The sequence below is a fragment of the Eucyclogobius newberryi genome, unplaced genomic scaffold (assembly GCF_026437365.1).
Source record: "Eucyclogobius newberryi isolate DKJ021-1_F unplaced genomic scaffold, fEucNew1.0.hap1 SCAF_4, whole genome shotgun sequence".
Classification (NCBI taxonomy): Eukaryota; Metazoa; Chordata; class Actinopteri; order Gobiiformes; family Gobiidae; genus Eucyclogobius; species Eucyclogobius newberryi.
This window is the reverse complement of record NW_027316056.1, coordinates 19355338-19367288: the sequence shown is the minus strand read 5'-3', so window position 1 is coordinate 19367288 and position 11951 is coordinate 19355338. Positions and strand designations below refer to the sequence as shown.

The 11951-nt window shown below is 38.9% G+C and overlaps 3 protein-coding genes across 3 annotated transcripts; 2 read left to right on the top strand and 1 right to left on the bottom strand.

The window, feature by feature from the left end:
- Nucleotides 1-482: 482 nt before the first annotated feature.
- Nucleotides 483-5449, bottom strand: pi4k2a (phosphatidylinositol 4-kinase type 2 alpha). The gene is made up of 9 exons (XM_072462958.1): nucleotides 5030-5449; nucleotides 4107-4307; nucleotides 3853-3984; nucleotides 3552-3709; nucleotides 3372-3429; nucleotides 3202-3301; nucleotides 2975-3108; nucleotides 1448-1507; nucleotides 483-1363 (listed from the first exon to the last, which is right to left on the bottom strand). The coding sequence occupies exons 1-9, from the start codon at nucleotides 5351-5353 to the stop codon at nucleotides 1202-1204; spliced, it is 1329 nt and encodes a 442-aa protein (XP_072319059.1). The 5' UTR covers nucleotides 5354-5449; the 3' UTR covers nucleotides 483-1201.
- A 786-nt stretch (nucleotides 5450-6235) lies between these two features.
- On the top strand, nucleotides 6236-8149 carry pgam1b (phosphoglycerate mutase 1b). The gene is made up of 4 exons (XM_072463762.1): nucleotides 6236-6560; nucleotides 7086-7360; nucleotides 7437-7617; nucleotides 7692-8149. Exons 1-4 carry the CDS (start codon nucleotides 6260-6262, stop codon nucleotides 7856-7858), a joined length of 924 nt encoding a protein of 307 aa, XP_072319863.1. The 5' UTR covers nucleotides 6236-6259; the 3' UTR covers nucleotides 7859-8149.
- A 1061-nt stretch (nucleotides 8150-9210) lies between these two features.
- exosc1 (exosome component 1) lies at nucleotides 9211-11767 on the top strand. Its single transcript, XM_072463419.1, has 8 exons — nucleotides 9211-9303; nucleotides 10142-10257; nucleotides 10430-10504; nucleotides 10604-10692; nucleotides 10773-10806; nucleotides 10891-10941; nucleotides 11011-11095; nucleotides 11270-11767. The coding sequence occupies exons 1-8, from the start codon at nucleotides 9234-9236 to the stop codon at nucleotides 11374-11376; spliced, it is 627 nt and encodes a 208-aa protein (XP_072319520.1). The 5' UTR covers nucleotides 9211-9233; the 3' UTR covers nucleotides 11377-11767.
- The last annotated feature ends 184 nt before the right edge of the window (nucleotides 11768-11951 follow it).

Sequence of the window (11951 nt, the reverse complement as noted above, 5' to 3'; positions counted from 1 at the left end):
AAACAAAAAGCCCTGTACAAATAATGTTCCTCTAAAAGACAGTGTGAAAAGTGTCATGTGCCTAACAAACTGAGCCTGACCTCACAAGACTGTGACTACTCAGTCGTGTTTCACTTTGGACATTCCTCTTTCATGAAATTAGATGAGGACTAAAATCATGGCTGTTTTACATATACTGTATATGGATATAGTATCATGGCAGTAGCCACAAAAAAAAAAACTGCAAGTGGGAAACAAACACTTCTCACAAAAAACTACTATACTATATATTTTGTTTCTGTATAACAGATACTGTATTCCCACAATGTGTCTTTTTCAGGATTAACCCGAAACACCGAAACAAATGATTTACCATTACCAAATCATTATAATTCATCTTCCAGGAGGTTGAGAGTGGCAAGGCATGCGAGTACAAGAGACTCAGAGCAATACCTTAATCGAATCTTTCTCTAAAGACTAAACCACATTTGGTAAAAACAATGTTGTAATTTGTATTAATTGTATTTTAATTCATCTGTCATTAAATATTACATACAAATTATACAGTGCATTTTCACAATACAGTTTAAGTCAGTTGTGTTGCAGGAAGTTATGGTACATTGTTTACTTCATCCAAGAACGTTGATATGGAGACCCAGCCAAGAGAGCCTCAGTGAGGATCGTATGAGAATAAATGTGTCGCTGTTCTTTTCAACATTCTCAGTCCAACTCTTTGTCCTCATTGTCATGAGCATTTTGACACTATGAAACCAGTTTGTTTAGTTTAAGGTGACTGTCAAGCCTTCAGCTCACACTTCCTAAATCCTTAACACTTCTCTATTGCCACTGTATTGGCACTTTTGTGGTCACAAATTAGGGGCTTTTTACAACATTGCACCAGAAAGTGAGTGAATGTTTAAAGGCAGTTAAAACAAAAATGTGGAATGCAATAGCTACCATCAAAACAACAATGAAAGGCTTTTGACTGGCATGCATGTGCATTAACATATGTGCACCCAAACATCCAAAATAAAAGCCTTTTGTGAATCACTTAGAAAGTTCTGAGAAAAATCAATATTAACTAGTGCCAACTTGGCAGTGGCAGTCACATCACAGAGGTGATGTTCACCATCATCGGGCATCATTAATGGAGTTACAGGTGAAAAAAAACTTTTCTCAGTTCAAAGTAGATCCACTTCATGCTGTTGTCCAAAGTTCAGTCCTACCACCAAGTGAAGAAGGGTCTTCTGCTTTGGAAACTCTGTGTGTAGGATTCACTGTTGGCTCGCTGAGGTGCTCTGGCCGTTTCAACAATAACTGGTGGCATCTGAACAAGCTGAAGAGGAGTTTTACCATCCTTCATGGCTTGGCACAGATTTAAAATCTGAGGGCAAAGTACATAAATTGTCCTCACAGGTTAAAATATTGTTATTTGGATAACTGCATTAACTTCAAGAATAAAACTCACCTGCCCTCTCATCACAGAGACTTGTTTGTGAAATTGACCTCTGTCAAAACCAGGGTCTTTCTATAGAGCACAAGAAAGCCATTGACATACAGTGGTGTGAAAAACTGTTTGCCCCCTTCCTGATTTCATATGTGTTTTAATGTTTGGCACACTTAAATGTTTCAGATCAAAACACATTTTAAAAATACTAGTCAAAGACAACACACGGAAACACACCCTTATTAAGGGTAAACAAAATCTAAACCTACATGGCCTTGTGTGAAAAGACTTGTCTCCTAAACCTAGTAACTGGTTGAGCCATCCTTAGCAGCAACAACTGCAATCAAGTGTTTTTGACTTGCAATGAGTCCATAACAGCACTGGAGGAATTTTGGCCCACGCATCATCGCAGAATAGTTGTAATTCAGTCACATTGGAAGGTTTTCTCATTAGGATTCAGGTCATGACTTTGATTAGACCGCTCTAAAGTCTTCATTTTGTTTTTGTTCAGTCATTCAGAGGTGGACTTCCTGGTGTTTTGGATAATTGTCCCGCTGTACAACCCAAGTTCACTTCAGCTTGACGTCACAAACAGAGCGCCGGACATTCTCCTTCAGGATTTTTTGGTAGACTGCAGCGTTCATGGTTCCATTTAACACTGCAAGTCTTCCAGGTCCTGAAGCAGCAAAACAGCCCCAGACCATCACACTACCACCACCACCACCACATTGTACTGTTGCGGTATGTTGTTACTTTTACACCAGATGTAATGGGAGACACACCTTCCAAACAGTTCAAATTTTGTCCCGTCAGTAGTATCGCGAGTATTTCCCCAAAAGTCTTGGGGATCATCAAGATGTTTTCTGGCAAAATTTGTCATTCTTATGGTGGAGTCATGAACACTTTTTGCATGTTGTTGTGGGTTCTTTTGTGACCTCTTGGGTGAGTCGTTGCTGTGTTCTTGGGGTAATTTCGGTCGTCCAGTCACTCTTTGGAAGGTTCCCCACTGTTATTGGGGTATTTGTGGACAATAGCTCGAGCAGTGCTTCGCTGGAGTCCCAAAGCTTTAGAAATGGCTTTATAACCTTTTCCAGACTGAAAGCTCCCATTTGTTTCTGAATTTCATTGGATCTCAGCATGTTGTCTGGCCTTTGAGGATCTTTTGGTCTACTTCACTTCAGGCAGTGAGTGATGTCTTGATTGAGAACAGTTGTGACAGTAGTCAGGCCTGGGTGTGGCTAGAGAAATTGAACTTACGTGTGATAAACCACAGTTGTGTTTTAACAGGGGGGCACAACCTTTTCACACAGGGCCATGTAGGTTTGGGTTTTGTTTCATTTATAAACTTCATTTTGTGTTTCCTTGTGTCGTCTATGACTAATATTTATATTTGCTTGATCTGAAACATTTAAGTGTAACAAACATGCAAAACAAAGTAAGAAATTAGGAAGGGGGCAAACACTTTTTCACACAATTGTACATTTATCCTAGCTTTATAAAAACTTTACTGCATATTGATCATTTCCAAGTAAAAACAAAACTTCAAACCTTAAATAGTTCATAGAGATCCTCTTCCAGGTCTTTGATAAAATTTGGGTCCGACAGTTTGGGCAGAACCAACTCTCGGATTTCTTGTGAAAAAGGGACTTTGGCTTGGGAAAGCCACGCCCAATAAAAAGGGTCTGGATTTAGAAACAAAGGCAAAAGTTGTGCATCAGTTATGTGCTTAAAGCATCACAAGTTATCTTAAGTTGCTAAAGAATAAAGATACTTACATGCTCTCCAAGAATCTGGATGTTTAAGAGGAAATGCAAGACCATTATCTATTGCTGCCAACTTGATGATTGGTTCCTTAACAACCACCCAGTCAGTATCCTAATAAAATAAAACGACAATAATGTTGCAATTCAATTAAAAAATATTTTGTGTGTGCGTGTGTCATTACCCTGTTCCCTGAAGAGTCCATAGGGCAATCATATTTAAGCAGCCAGTTGTCATTTCCTCTGTCTACAACAGCAAAGCAACTTAAATTTAAAATCATGCAGGTCTCCTTCTGTCTTTTTAGTTTTTAATATAATTCCTTATTCCATATACATTACTACATTATTGATGCTGAGCCATAGACTTGCCTGTGTTTCTGATGATGTAATCAAGAACAACGAGCCGCTCGAACTGCAGCTGAAGCTGGCGGTTATTATTCTCTGGCAAAGGCTCTGCCTCAAACCTGCGCAGCCAGAAATCTGCATCCTTGTACCCGTCCACAAAGAGTTGGAAAGAACCGACCTGGAAATAGGAATCAAAACGAGGCTGATTATATTAATCAAAGCAAGAAAAAAAAAATCAACAGATTTACGCCATCAAAGCTGAAACTCGGTATTCTCCAAATTAAAACATATTTTTTGTTGTTATGTAGGTTTGTTTTTTACCTTTGGAGGCAGTCCAATTCTATGGAAGCGTTGGCCCACTTTAGGCACCTTTTCCAATGCCAGCCTCTTTCCTCTGGATTTAACCCTATCTATGGCATTGTAATTAAACGTTTCACTTGCCAAGTACACAACCTAAAGAAAAAGATAAAACATTAATTGAAAAAACAAAAGATAATACATTAACATTTGTAAGAGGCCAGTGAGAGTCATTTCAGTTTGTTTGTTTGTTTGTTTGTTTGTTTGTTTGTACGTACCTTTGTTCTGGGAACAATATTTAGTTCAAGTTTCTGGTCAACCAAGCTGGCCCCTGCCTCCGAAAGGTACCCCTGGTTAAGCACTAAACAGTCACGGCCAAAACAGCACGGGCAGCAGAGTTTCTGCAGCCATTTGGTCCATTTGGGGTTCAGGTGACCATAAGGCTCCTCATTCTTTGGCTTAAATACACCAATAATCTTCTGTAAATACACACAGGTGACAGATGAGAATTGATAGCACAAAGTAAAGAAAAGTAGTATGATATTATTACAGTTGCATTGTTTGCTCTTTTCTGATGTTTAATTATGTAATTTGGTGAGATTTTTTTGGAGTTGCTACAAATGATGAATGAACGTTGCATGTGGCAAAACTTCCATTATGACACATGCAAATGATCCTGATTAACAGTGATCACTCATTCATGAAACTTATATCCTCCTAGAAAGCTACCACGTGACTACTAAGCACACTGTGAGGGCAGGTTACGTCAGTGTTTGTTTGGTTAGGACCATATAGTCTATGGTTGGGACATGTTTATGAACATACATGCTGAAAACCACAAAAACAGCTCAAATTGTGAATACTTTTAAATATATTCTGTCCAACAAACATTAATCCATCAAGATTTTAAAACAACAGTACAGTAAAAAGCCAAATAAAACAAGCATCAAGTTGCACTACTTCATCATGAGTTGTAACCATGATTGAAGTAGGACAAGCTTCAGAAACAAAGATCAATGTTTACTGTTTGGCAAGCTTGCAGAGATCAGATAAAAATAACTTCTTGAACACTTAATGGTTGCGTCTTTGTTAAAGGCAAAACATTGTATAATGATAGAAACATACAGTTGGCACATAAATTCACCAGAATGACAGTTCAAATAGACGTCTGTACAATCCGTTTCCTGAGGCAGGCTCTTACCCCCTGTGAGTCTTTGACAAAATAGCTGCCGCTGGATCCCTGGTAGATTCTCTCCGGGTAGATCCCTTCTTCGATTGCTCTTTCGGCCTTTCGGATGATTTCTCTAAACTCGGGGTCTTCCGGGAACTCGTTGTGGTGCGGGTCCCGTGGAGAAGCTCCTCGTTCCAGCAATGGCTGTCTCTCCCGACTACGTCCCGGGCTCCCAGCCGGGACCCGCACCACGGAACCGGGAGTCCCTGTGCCCCGCGGGCTGGTGTGCTCCACGGGGCCGTAGTACTCACCGGAGTCGCGCAGTGGAGAGACAAGCGGGCTCGTCTCATCCATGTTTGAGGCAGGACTCCAGAGGAAAGAAAGGTACAGAAATAAAGAAGTAAAACTAAAAGCAGGAAATGCACTGAGCTGCAATGTTGTTTTGTTGGCCACGGCGCAAGCTAACGGGAAACAGCAGGAAAGTCATCTGACTCTCAGCTTCCGGGCAGAGGCGGGATACACCGTTTGTCTTTTAGCCAATCGGCGTTTAGAAACTCTGTAAATAATCTTATCTGAAAGATGATTGGTCACAATTCCATAAACGTAAGGTTAGGCACGTGAGAGACCCGCCGTTTAAGCCTGCTCGTCTCTTATAAAGTTGACAGTGTAGATAGAATGACTTAAGACATACGTTTAAAACACATAGTAATGCGTAACACAATAAACAACAAAGTCTGGACAAATGGATGATATTTTCTCCAGTAGTTAAGGTTCAGTACACTATCGGTTCTGTTCCTGGTGTCCTACATACGCTAGCTGCCAATAAATCTAAATATAACAGTAAAACCCCGGTGAACGTGACAAAATAAACGATAGTAACACGTATGTAAAATAACAATATTGAACATACATTGCAGAAAACTATTATTACCGTTGATTTCAGTCCTTTTTGTTCAGCAATTGTTTAAATGACTGCCAGGAGTAGACGCAAGCGTCCGCGTGAGGGCATAGCAAAGAATGAGAGTGCATTGTAGGATGTCTATGGCACGTTTTAAGTTGTTTGATGTTTTTTTTTTTTTGTCATCTGAATATATATACAAATGTTCTGATGTTGCATTTTTGTTATGACAAATGGTATGAATGCTGTGTGCATCCTTTCCTCTCCCACCTTCTTGTCTGCTCCTTTCTCACACAGAACTGCTCTGTGATTGGCTGAGTCACAGCAAACTGAGGAAAAGGAGTGTGAAGCGGTTCAGTTCTATGCTTCAAAGGATTTTGGAACCAAAGCTCCAAAGTTGCATCGTTGTTTCTGGGTGGTTTTTGCGACGCCAGTACAAATCTTTTGCGTATTTGTCTGCTTTGAAGGGCAGTTATTTTCACCAAATTCTTCGGAAATTCAGCACAGAAGGCATTGGTGAGAGGATGGATGCTTGTAAATTGGTCCTGATCCGCCATGGAGAGAGCTGCTGGAATCAGGAAAATCGCTTCTGCGGTTGGTTTGACGCAGATCTAAGTGAGACTGGCGAACAGGAAGCGATGAGAGGAGGACAAGCTCTGAAAGGTAAGCAGCCATGGAAAATCCCATGGCCTATGGGACACTGTCATTGGATTTAACTTAGCCTGTCACTGCTTATGCAAGAGACTGGAGTGGAGACAAACTACAGCCTGGATCCAGAAGTTAGAAAAAGTAATAACTCGCAATACTGACCTAACCTAATACTGATGTGCAATTCCGTCATATGTGCAATTACTGTTGTGATTCATGTGTAATTACTGTGAAATTCATGTGCAATCTATGTGCCGTCGTGACACATATTCATGTGCAATTACTGTCATGATCACATGCAATGGTATTTATGTATTTATGTATTCATTTATTTGTCTATGGGAGTTTTTATTTATTTATAGGAGATCTTCTACTGAGTGTTTTTCAGACTTCCTATAAGTGATCTGTTCTTTTCTTCTGTATCTACCTCTGTATCTACCTGCGTTGCACCAATGAAATTTCCCCATGTGCGACAATAAAGGAATATCTTATCTTATCTTACATTAATGGAATCTTTTTATTATTATTTTTGTTCTACAGACGCTGGTTATGATTTTGATATTTGCTACACCTCGGTCCTGAAGAGAGCCATTCACACTTTGTGGCTTGTCCTGGATGGCATTGATCAGATGTGGTTGCCTGTTTATCGGACCTGGCGTCTCAATGAGCGCCATTATGGTGGTCTGACTGGGCTGAAGAAGGCTGAGACGGCAGCAAAACACGGAGAGATCCAGGTCAAGATCTGGAGACGGTCTTTTGACATTCCCCCTCCACCCATGGATGAAACACATGACTATTTCCAGAACATCAGCAAGGTGGTGCCTTGGTGAAACCGTGAGATACTTTTAGGGTCATCTGTATGAGTTGTGACCTGTTCATTTGCTCAAATAGGATCGACGTTATGCTGAGCTAACCGAAGATCAGCTTCCAACATGTGAAAGTCTTAAGGACACCATCGCCAGAACGCTACCTTTTTGGAATGAAGAGATTGTCCCAAAAATTAAAGAAGGAAAAAGAGTGCTAATTGCTGCCCATGGCAATAGTCTTCGAGCCATTGTCAAACATCTAGAAGGTATGTACACATGCAGTAAAAAAATTTGGGTCAAAATGCCCATTTTATATTGTGTTTTTTCCTTCATATTTTAGGTATGTCAGAGGAAGACGTCATGGAGCTTAACCTACCCACTGGCATTCCCATTGTGTATGAGCTTGATCAAAACTTGAAGCCTTTAGGACCCATGCAGTTTCTGGGAGATGACAAGACCGTAAAGAAGGCTATGGAAGCAGTGGCTGCTCAGGGCAAAGCTAAATGACCAAACCGTCATTCTAAACACACTTGTAGTAAAAGCTGTGCTCTTAATGAATTGCTTTCCCTTGAAAACGCACAACACACTCTACACAATTTGCACTGTGCTTTTCTTAAGGCATTATCCAACTCCGATACGCACCGATATTTGCATCAAAACATTGTCCAAAAATAAAATTATAGAAACCAGCAAAGAAGACTGTATCAAAGCAAACCAGCAATCACGGGCTGGCCTCACCGTGCATCCTTAATCCGCTGAGCTAAAAAGTTGTATAAAATAATAAATGTGATATATTGATAGAAATAATGTCTCAGACTGTGTGTCAAACTAAATATTTTACATTTAAATTAAGACATCGCATGAAATTAAGCATACAAGCATAATCCATAAATTTAAGGCAACATAATATTATAAATTAATGCAAAAAATGCAGAAAAAGAGAAGATAATTACTGTATTAAACATAACTGTTCATGATATTAATTACTTTATTAGCTTTATTATTTGAGATATTGTTGAGCGATTGAGCATATGTTTTAGTTCTATGGTTAATATTTTGAAAAGAGGTTTGCTATTGGAGATTTGGATTTGTGTAAATAACATTTCCCAAGCAGAATAAATAACTACATTTAAATTTGTCATTCTTTATGATAGAAGTTTGTGATTATGTTTGAGCAATCCATATGAATTCTTACTGTTGTTTTCTGCAAGATTAACGTTTTATTTACATTCATAAAAATATATGAAAAAGGGCTTCTTCCTTTCTGTGACAGAATGTGCATTTTGAATTAAATGTATTTGAATTTAGAGATGAACAGGATAAAATCTGAATTATTGTCCAATATGTTTCTCTTAGTAAGCAGTATTTAAAGGGGGTTTAAAGTAGTGCTTCAGTTGACATTCATGAAAAGGTGTTTCAATGACTTTTCTGTCATGTTGATACCATTGATGGACAGTGGATCTGCAACTGTGGTTGTCATTAGTTCATTGGACCATTAGGAATGCTTTTGAATACATGAATTAATTTGGATTGGAAAAGTGTGATATCTTATGAAGCCATCATAAGGATACAATTTCCCATCAACATTAAATAAGTCTTGTAGGTGTGTTATTCCTCTTTAAACCAATTTGTTGAGAATATTGTTGTAGTGTTGCTAAACTTCCGTTAAAACTATGTGCTTTCCATCAGCAAGCCTTGTTGGCATGGAAATTACGCTTCAAGCACAATCTCTCCTCACAAGGAATGCATTTTACCCCGATCCATGATTTTAATTAGGTTAATTTAATACACCCAGGGATTTTACGCACATTTGTTTTGCCCTTACTAAATATGGCGTCACGTGTGCCCTTTCTTTGCCTGTCCAATCAGAGCTCACTCGTGCATGACGTCACAACCAATCGCCCGAAACTCTCTTCTCAAAAACATGTCGCCCATGAAGCTGAGTGTTCCAGGTGGGTCCCGTAAATGTCTACTTTAAATCCTTTTAAAACGTTCTTTCTTGTACGCAAATGTGTATATTAACATGCAAACTAATGTGAAATGTATTTGGATATTCTAAGATATTCAGAACTGCACATAACTGTTAGCATCTGCCAGCATGGGGTTCATCTTTTCAAAGCGATGTATATAACTTCCTTGCAACATGAAAGCGATGCATGAAATGGCACCAATCTTACGAGACTTTGGGGGGAAATAATAATATTTGTACATTTCCATGCATGTCAGCGTTTATGTTCTATCTTAAGACTCAAACGCCCTGCCCATCGCCTCGGGCAGGACGAGGCAGCATTCCTTCACTTTTTTTTAAACTCGGGCTCCTGTCAAAAGCGAAATTTCAAGCAGGTTTTTTGAGCCTTTTTAAAAGCCATCATTAGTTATCACATTTGATGTTCACGCAAATGTCAGACCTGCTCCGCAATAGACAAGATATAATGGTTTATCTGGATGAATAACTTAATGAGGAAAAGAGTCATTCTATTTTTTTTTACCCCTGAATTGATAGACAACACAGCTATTCTACTACAAATTAGCTTAACTTGCATAATCATAAAAAAGCCATGTAGCTTAATGATGGTGGTCAAAAGACTTTCTGTACTTGATTATTGTTTATTTAAAATTGTCTACTGATGTTTTTATATTTGTGATGAATGCATTTATTTTTACTTTTTATGAACATGAGCTTAACAAACCATATAAAACCCAAGTCACCACATTGTTGGCTTTAAGATTGGTAATGCTCAGAACAAATGGCCACATAATATGTTCCATCTGATTTGTGTTTTTCTGCAGGTGACAAGCTCTGCAGCATTGAAGATTGTATTCCTGGAACAGGAGTGTATCTGCGGCATGGATACATCTACTCTGCATTAGCAGGCTATGTACTCAGGAAAAACGAGGGCGAGGAGGTAAGCGTTGAAAGTCTTAAGATGTCAACCTTGCCAAGTAATGCAGTTGCGCAATGATTGCTCAGCCTGTCAGCTGAAATATACGACATATTTTTGTGTTGTGTTTTCAGACTATTTTGCAGGTTGTGTTTGAACTGGTCCTTTTTTAAAGTCAATACATTTTTCTTTTTAGTTGCCGGTGATCTCAGTAGTGAGGGAAACAGAAACACAGCTGTTGCCAGATGTAGGTGCAATAGTCACATGTAAGGTATGTTATGCAATACTTATTTTTGAGTAACTCTCTGCCTGATACTCTATGTATTTCTTGTGGATTGGACAATTTATTTAAATACTGGCATATTATCAGGTAACCAGTATCAACCCGAGGTTTGCGAAGGTCCACATTCTCTATGTAGGCTCCACACCGCTAAAGGATCGCTTTAGAGGAACAATCAGGTATCTTTAAAGCACACACCAAACCAATTATGCATTAATTTGTGGTCCATAACAAACTTCTATTTGATCTACCTTGACAGGAAAGAAGACGTGCGTGCAACTGAGAAAGACAAGGTGAATGTGAAGCTTCAGAATGAGATATTTGGAAATGTTCAATGAAATTAATTATTTAAAGTAATTTCTTTACTTTTAATTTAGGTTGAAACCTACAAAAGCTTCAGACCCGGTGACATTGTTTTAGCCAAAGTTGTATCCTCTACTTCAGCTGTTAACCTTTTTTATTTGCAAAATCTTGTGAATGAACCTTGACATGTTGAGATTTCTCTGGGTGACGTGCAATCAAACTACTTGTTGACCACTGCAGAGAATGAACTTGGAGTGGTAGTGGCCCACAGTGAAGCAGGTAACGGCTCTTCTTATCCCAAACTGTTCTCACCGAAAAATACAAGACATTAGAATATGTTATCTATGTAATCCCTCTATCATAAAAGCAAATTGAATTAGGGCATCTAATCTTACAAAAATATTATTACTCCTCTATGAAAATGAGCTAATCTGTTTTTTTTTTTCTTTTCAGGTGCCCAGATGATCCCTATCAGCTGGTGTGAGATGCAGTGCCCTCAAACACACGCCAAGGAGTTTCGTAAGGTTGCCCGTGTGCAGCCTGAGTATTTGGAAGCTTGAATGACTAAAAGCTTCACAAGGAACACACAGCTTCCCTCCACATTCCCTTTTCCCTTGGCATCATGATATGTTACCAACCATTCCTGATGACTTTCAGGAGAAGGGGTTTATCTTCTATATTAGATTGTTGGCTACTTGTGATGGCCAATCTCTTGAGTGTTTCCTAAAGTTTGTTGTGGTGGTGAGAACAAACTGAAACCTTGTCACGTAGAGTAAACAAACTATGTAGCTACTTAGGGAATTCCCTTAACAGCAAATGCTTAACTGTACTGCTGAATGGATACATGAGAGCACAATATTGCAGTATTTTTGTGAGCACTGCATCTACAGTGTCAGCAAAGAACCTTTGAAGTGCTGCTTAGAGTCAATATATTTGTCTAATTTCAATTATCTAAAATGAAAACCTTTATTTTTTTTCTCCACTGACTTTCAGGAGTACCATGTGAATTAAATAAAGTGACTATCAAGAACAATTGTGACATTGGTAATTGGTGTTTTAGTAGGTTTTACCTCATGACAGTACCATGTGATTACTGAGCCAATTTATTTGATTAGGACCATGTATGTTTACAGAC

Excerpts from the sequence above, each read along its gene's own strand:
- pi4k2a (XM_072462958.1), bottom strand. The coding sequence starts at position 5,353 with ATGGATGAGACGAGCCCGCTTGTCTCTCCACTGCGCGACTCCGGTGAG. Across the intron at positions 3,430-3,551 it reads ATCATCAGAAACACAGGCAA|AGGAAATGACAACTGGCTGC; the intron begins GTCTATGGCTCA and ends TGTTGTAGACAG. Across the intron at positions 1,508-2,974 it reads ATCTCTATGAACTATTTAAG|AAAGACCCTGGTTTTGACAG; the intron begins GTTTGAAGTTTT and ends TGTGCTCTATAG.
- exosc1 (XM_072463419.1), top strand. The coding sequence starts at position 9,234 with ATGACGTCACAACCAATCGCCCGAAACTCTCTTCTCAAAAACATGTCG. Across the intron at positions 9,304-10,141 it reads CATGAAGCTGAGTGTTCCAG|GTGACAAGCTCTGCAGCATT; the intron begins GTGGGTCCCGTA and ends GTTTTTCTGCAG. Across the intron at positions 10,942-11,010 it reads ACATTGTTTTAGCCAAAGTT|ATTTCTCTGGGTGACGTGCA; the intron begins GTATCCTCTACT and ends TGACATGTTGAG.
- pgam1b (XM_072463762.1), top strand. The coding sequence starts at position 6,260 with ATGCTTCAAAGGATTTTGGAACCAAAGCTCCAAAGTTGCATCGTTGTT. Across the intron at positions 7,361-7,436 it reads ATTTCCAGAACATCAGCAAG|GATCGACGTTATGCTGAGCT; the intron begins GTGGTGCCTTGG and ends TTGCTCAAATAG. Across the intron at positions 7,618-7,691 it reads CATTGTCAAACATCTAGAAG|GTATGTCAGAGGAAGACGTC; the intron begins GTATGTACACAT and ends TTCATATTTTAG.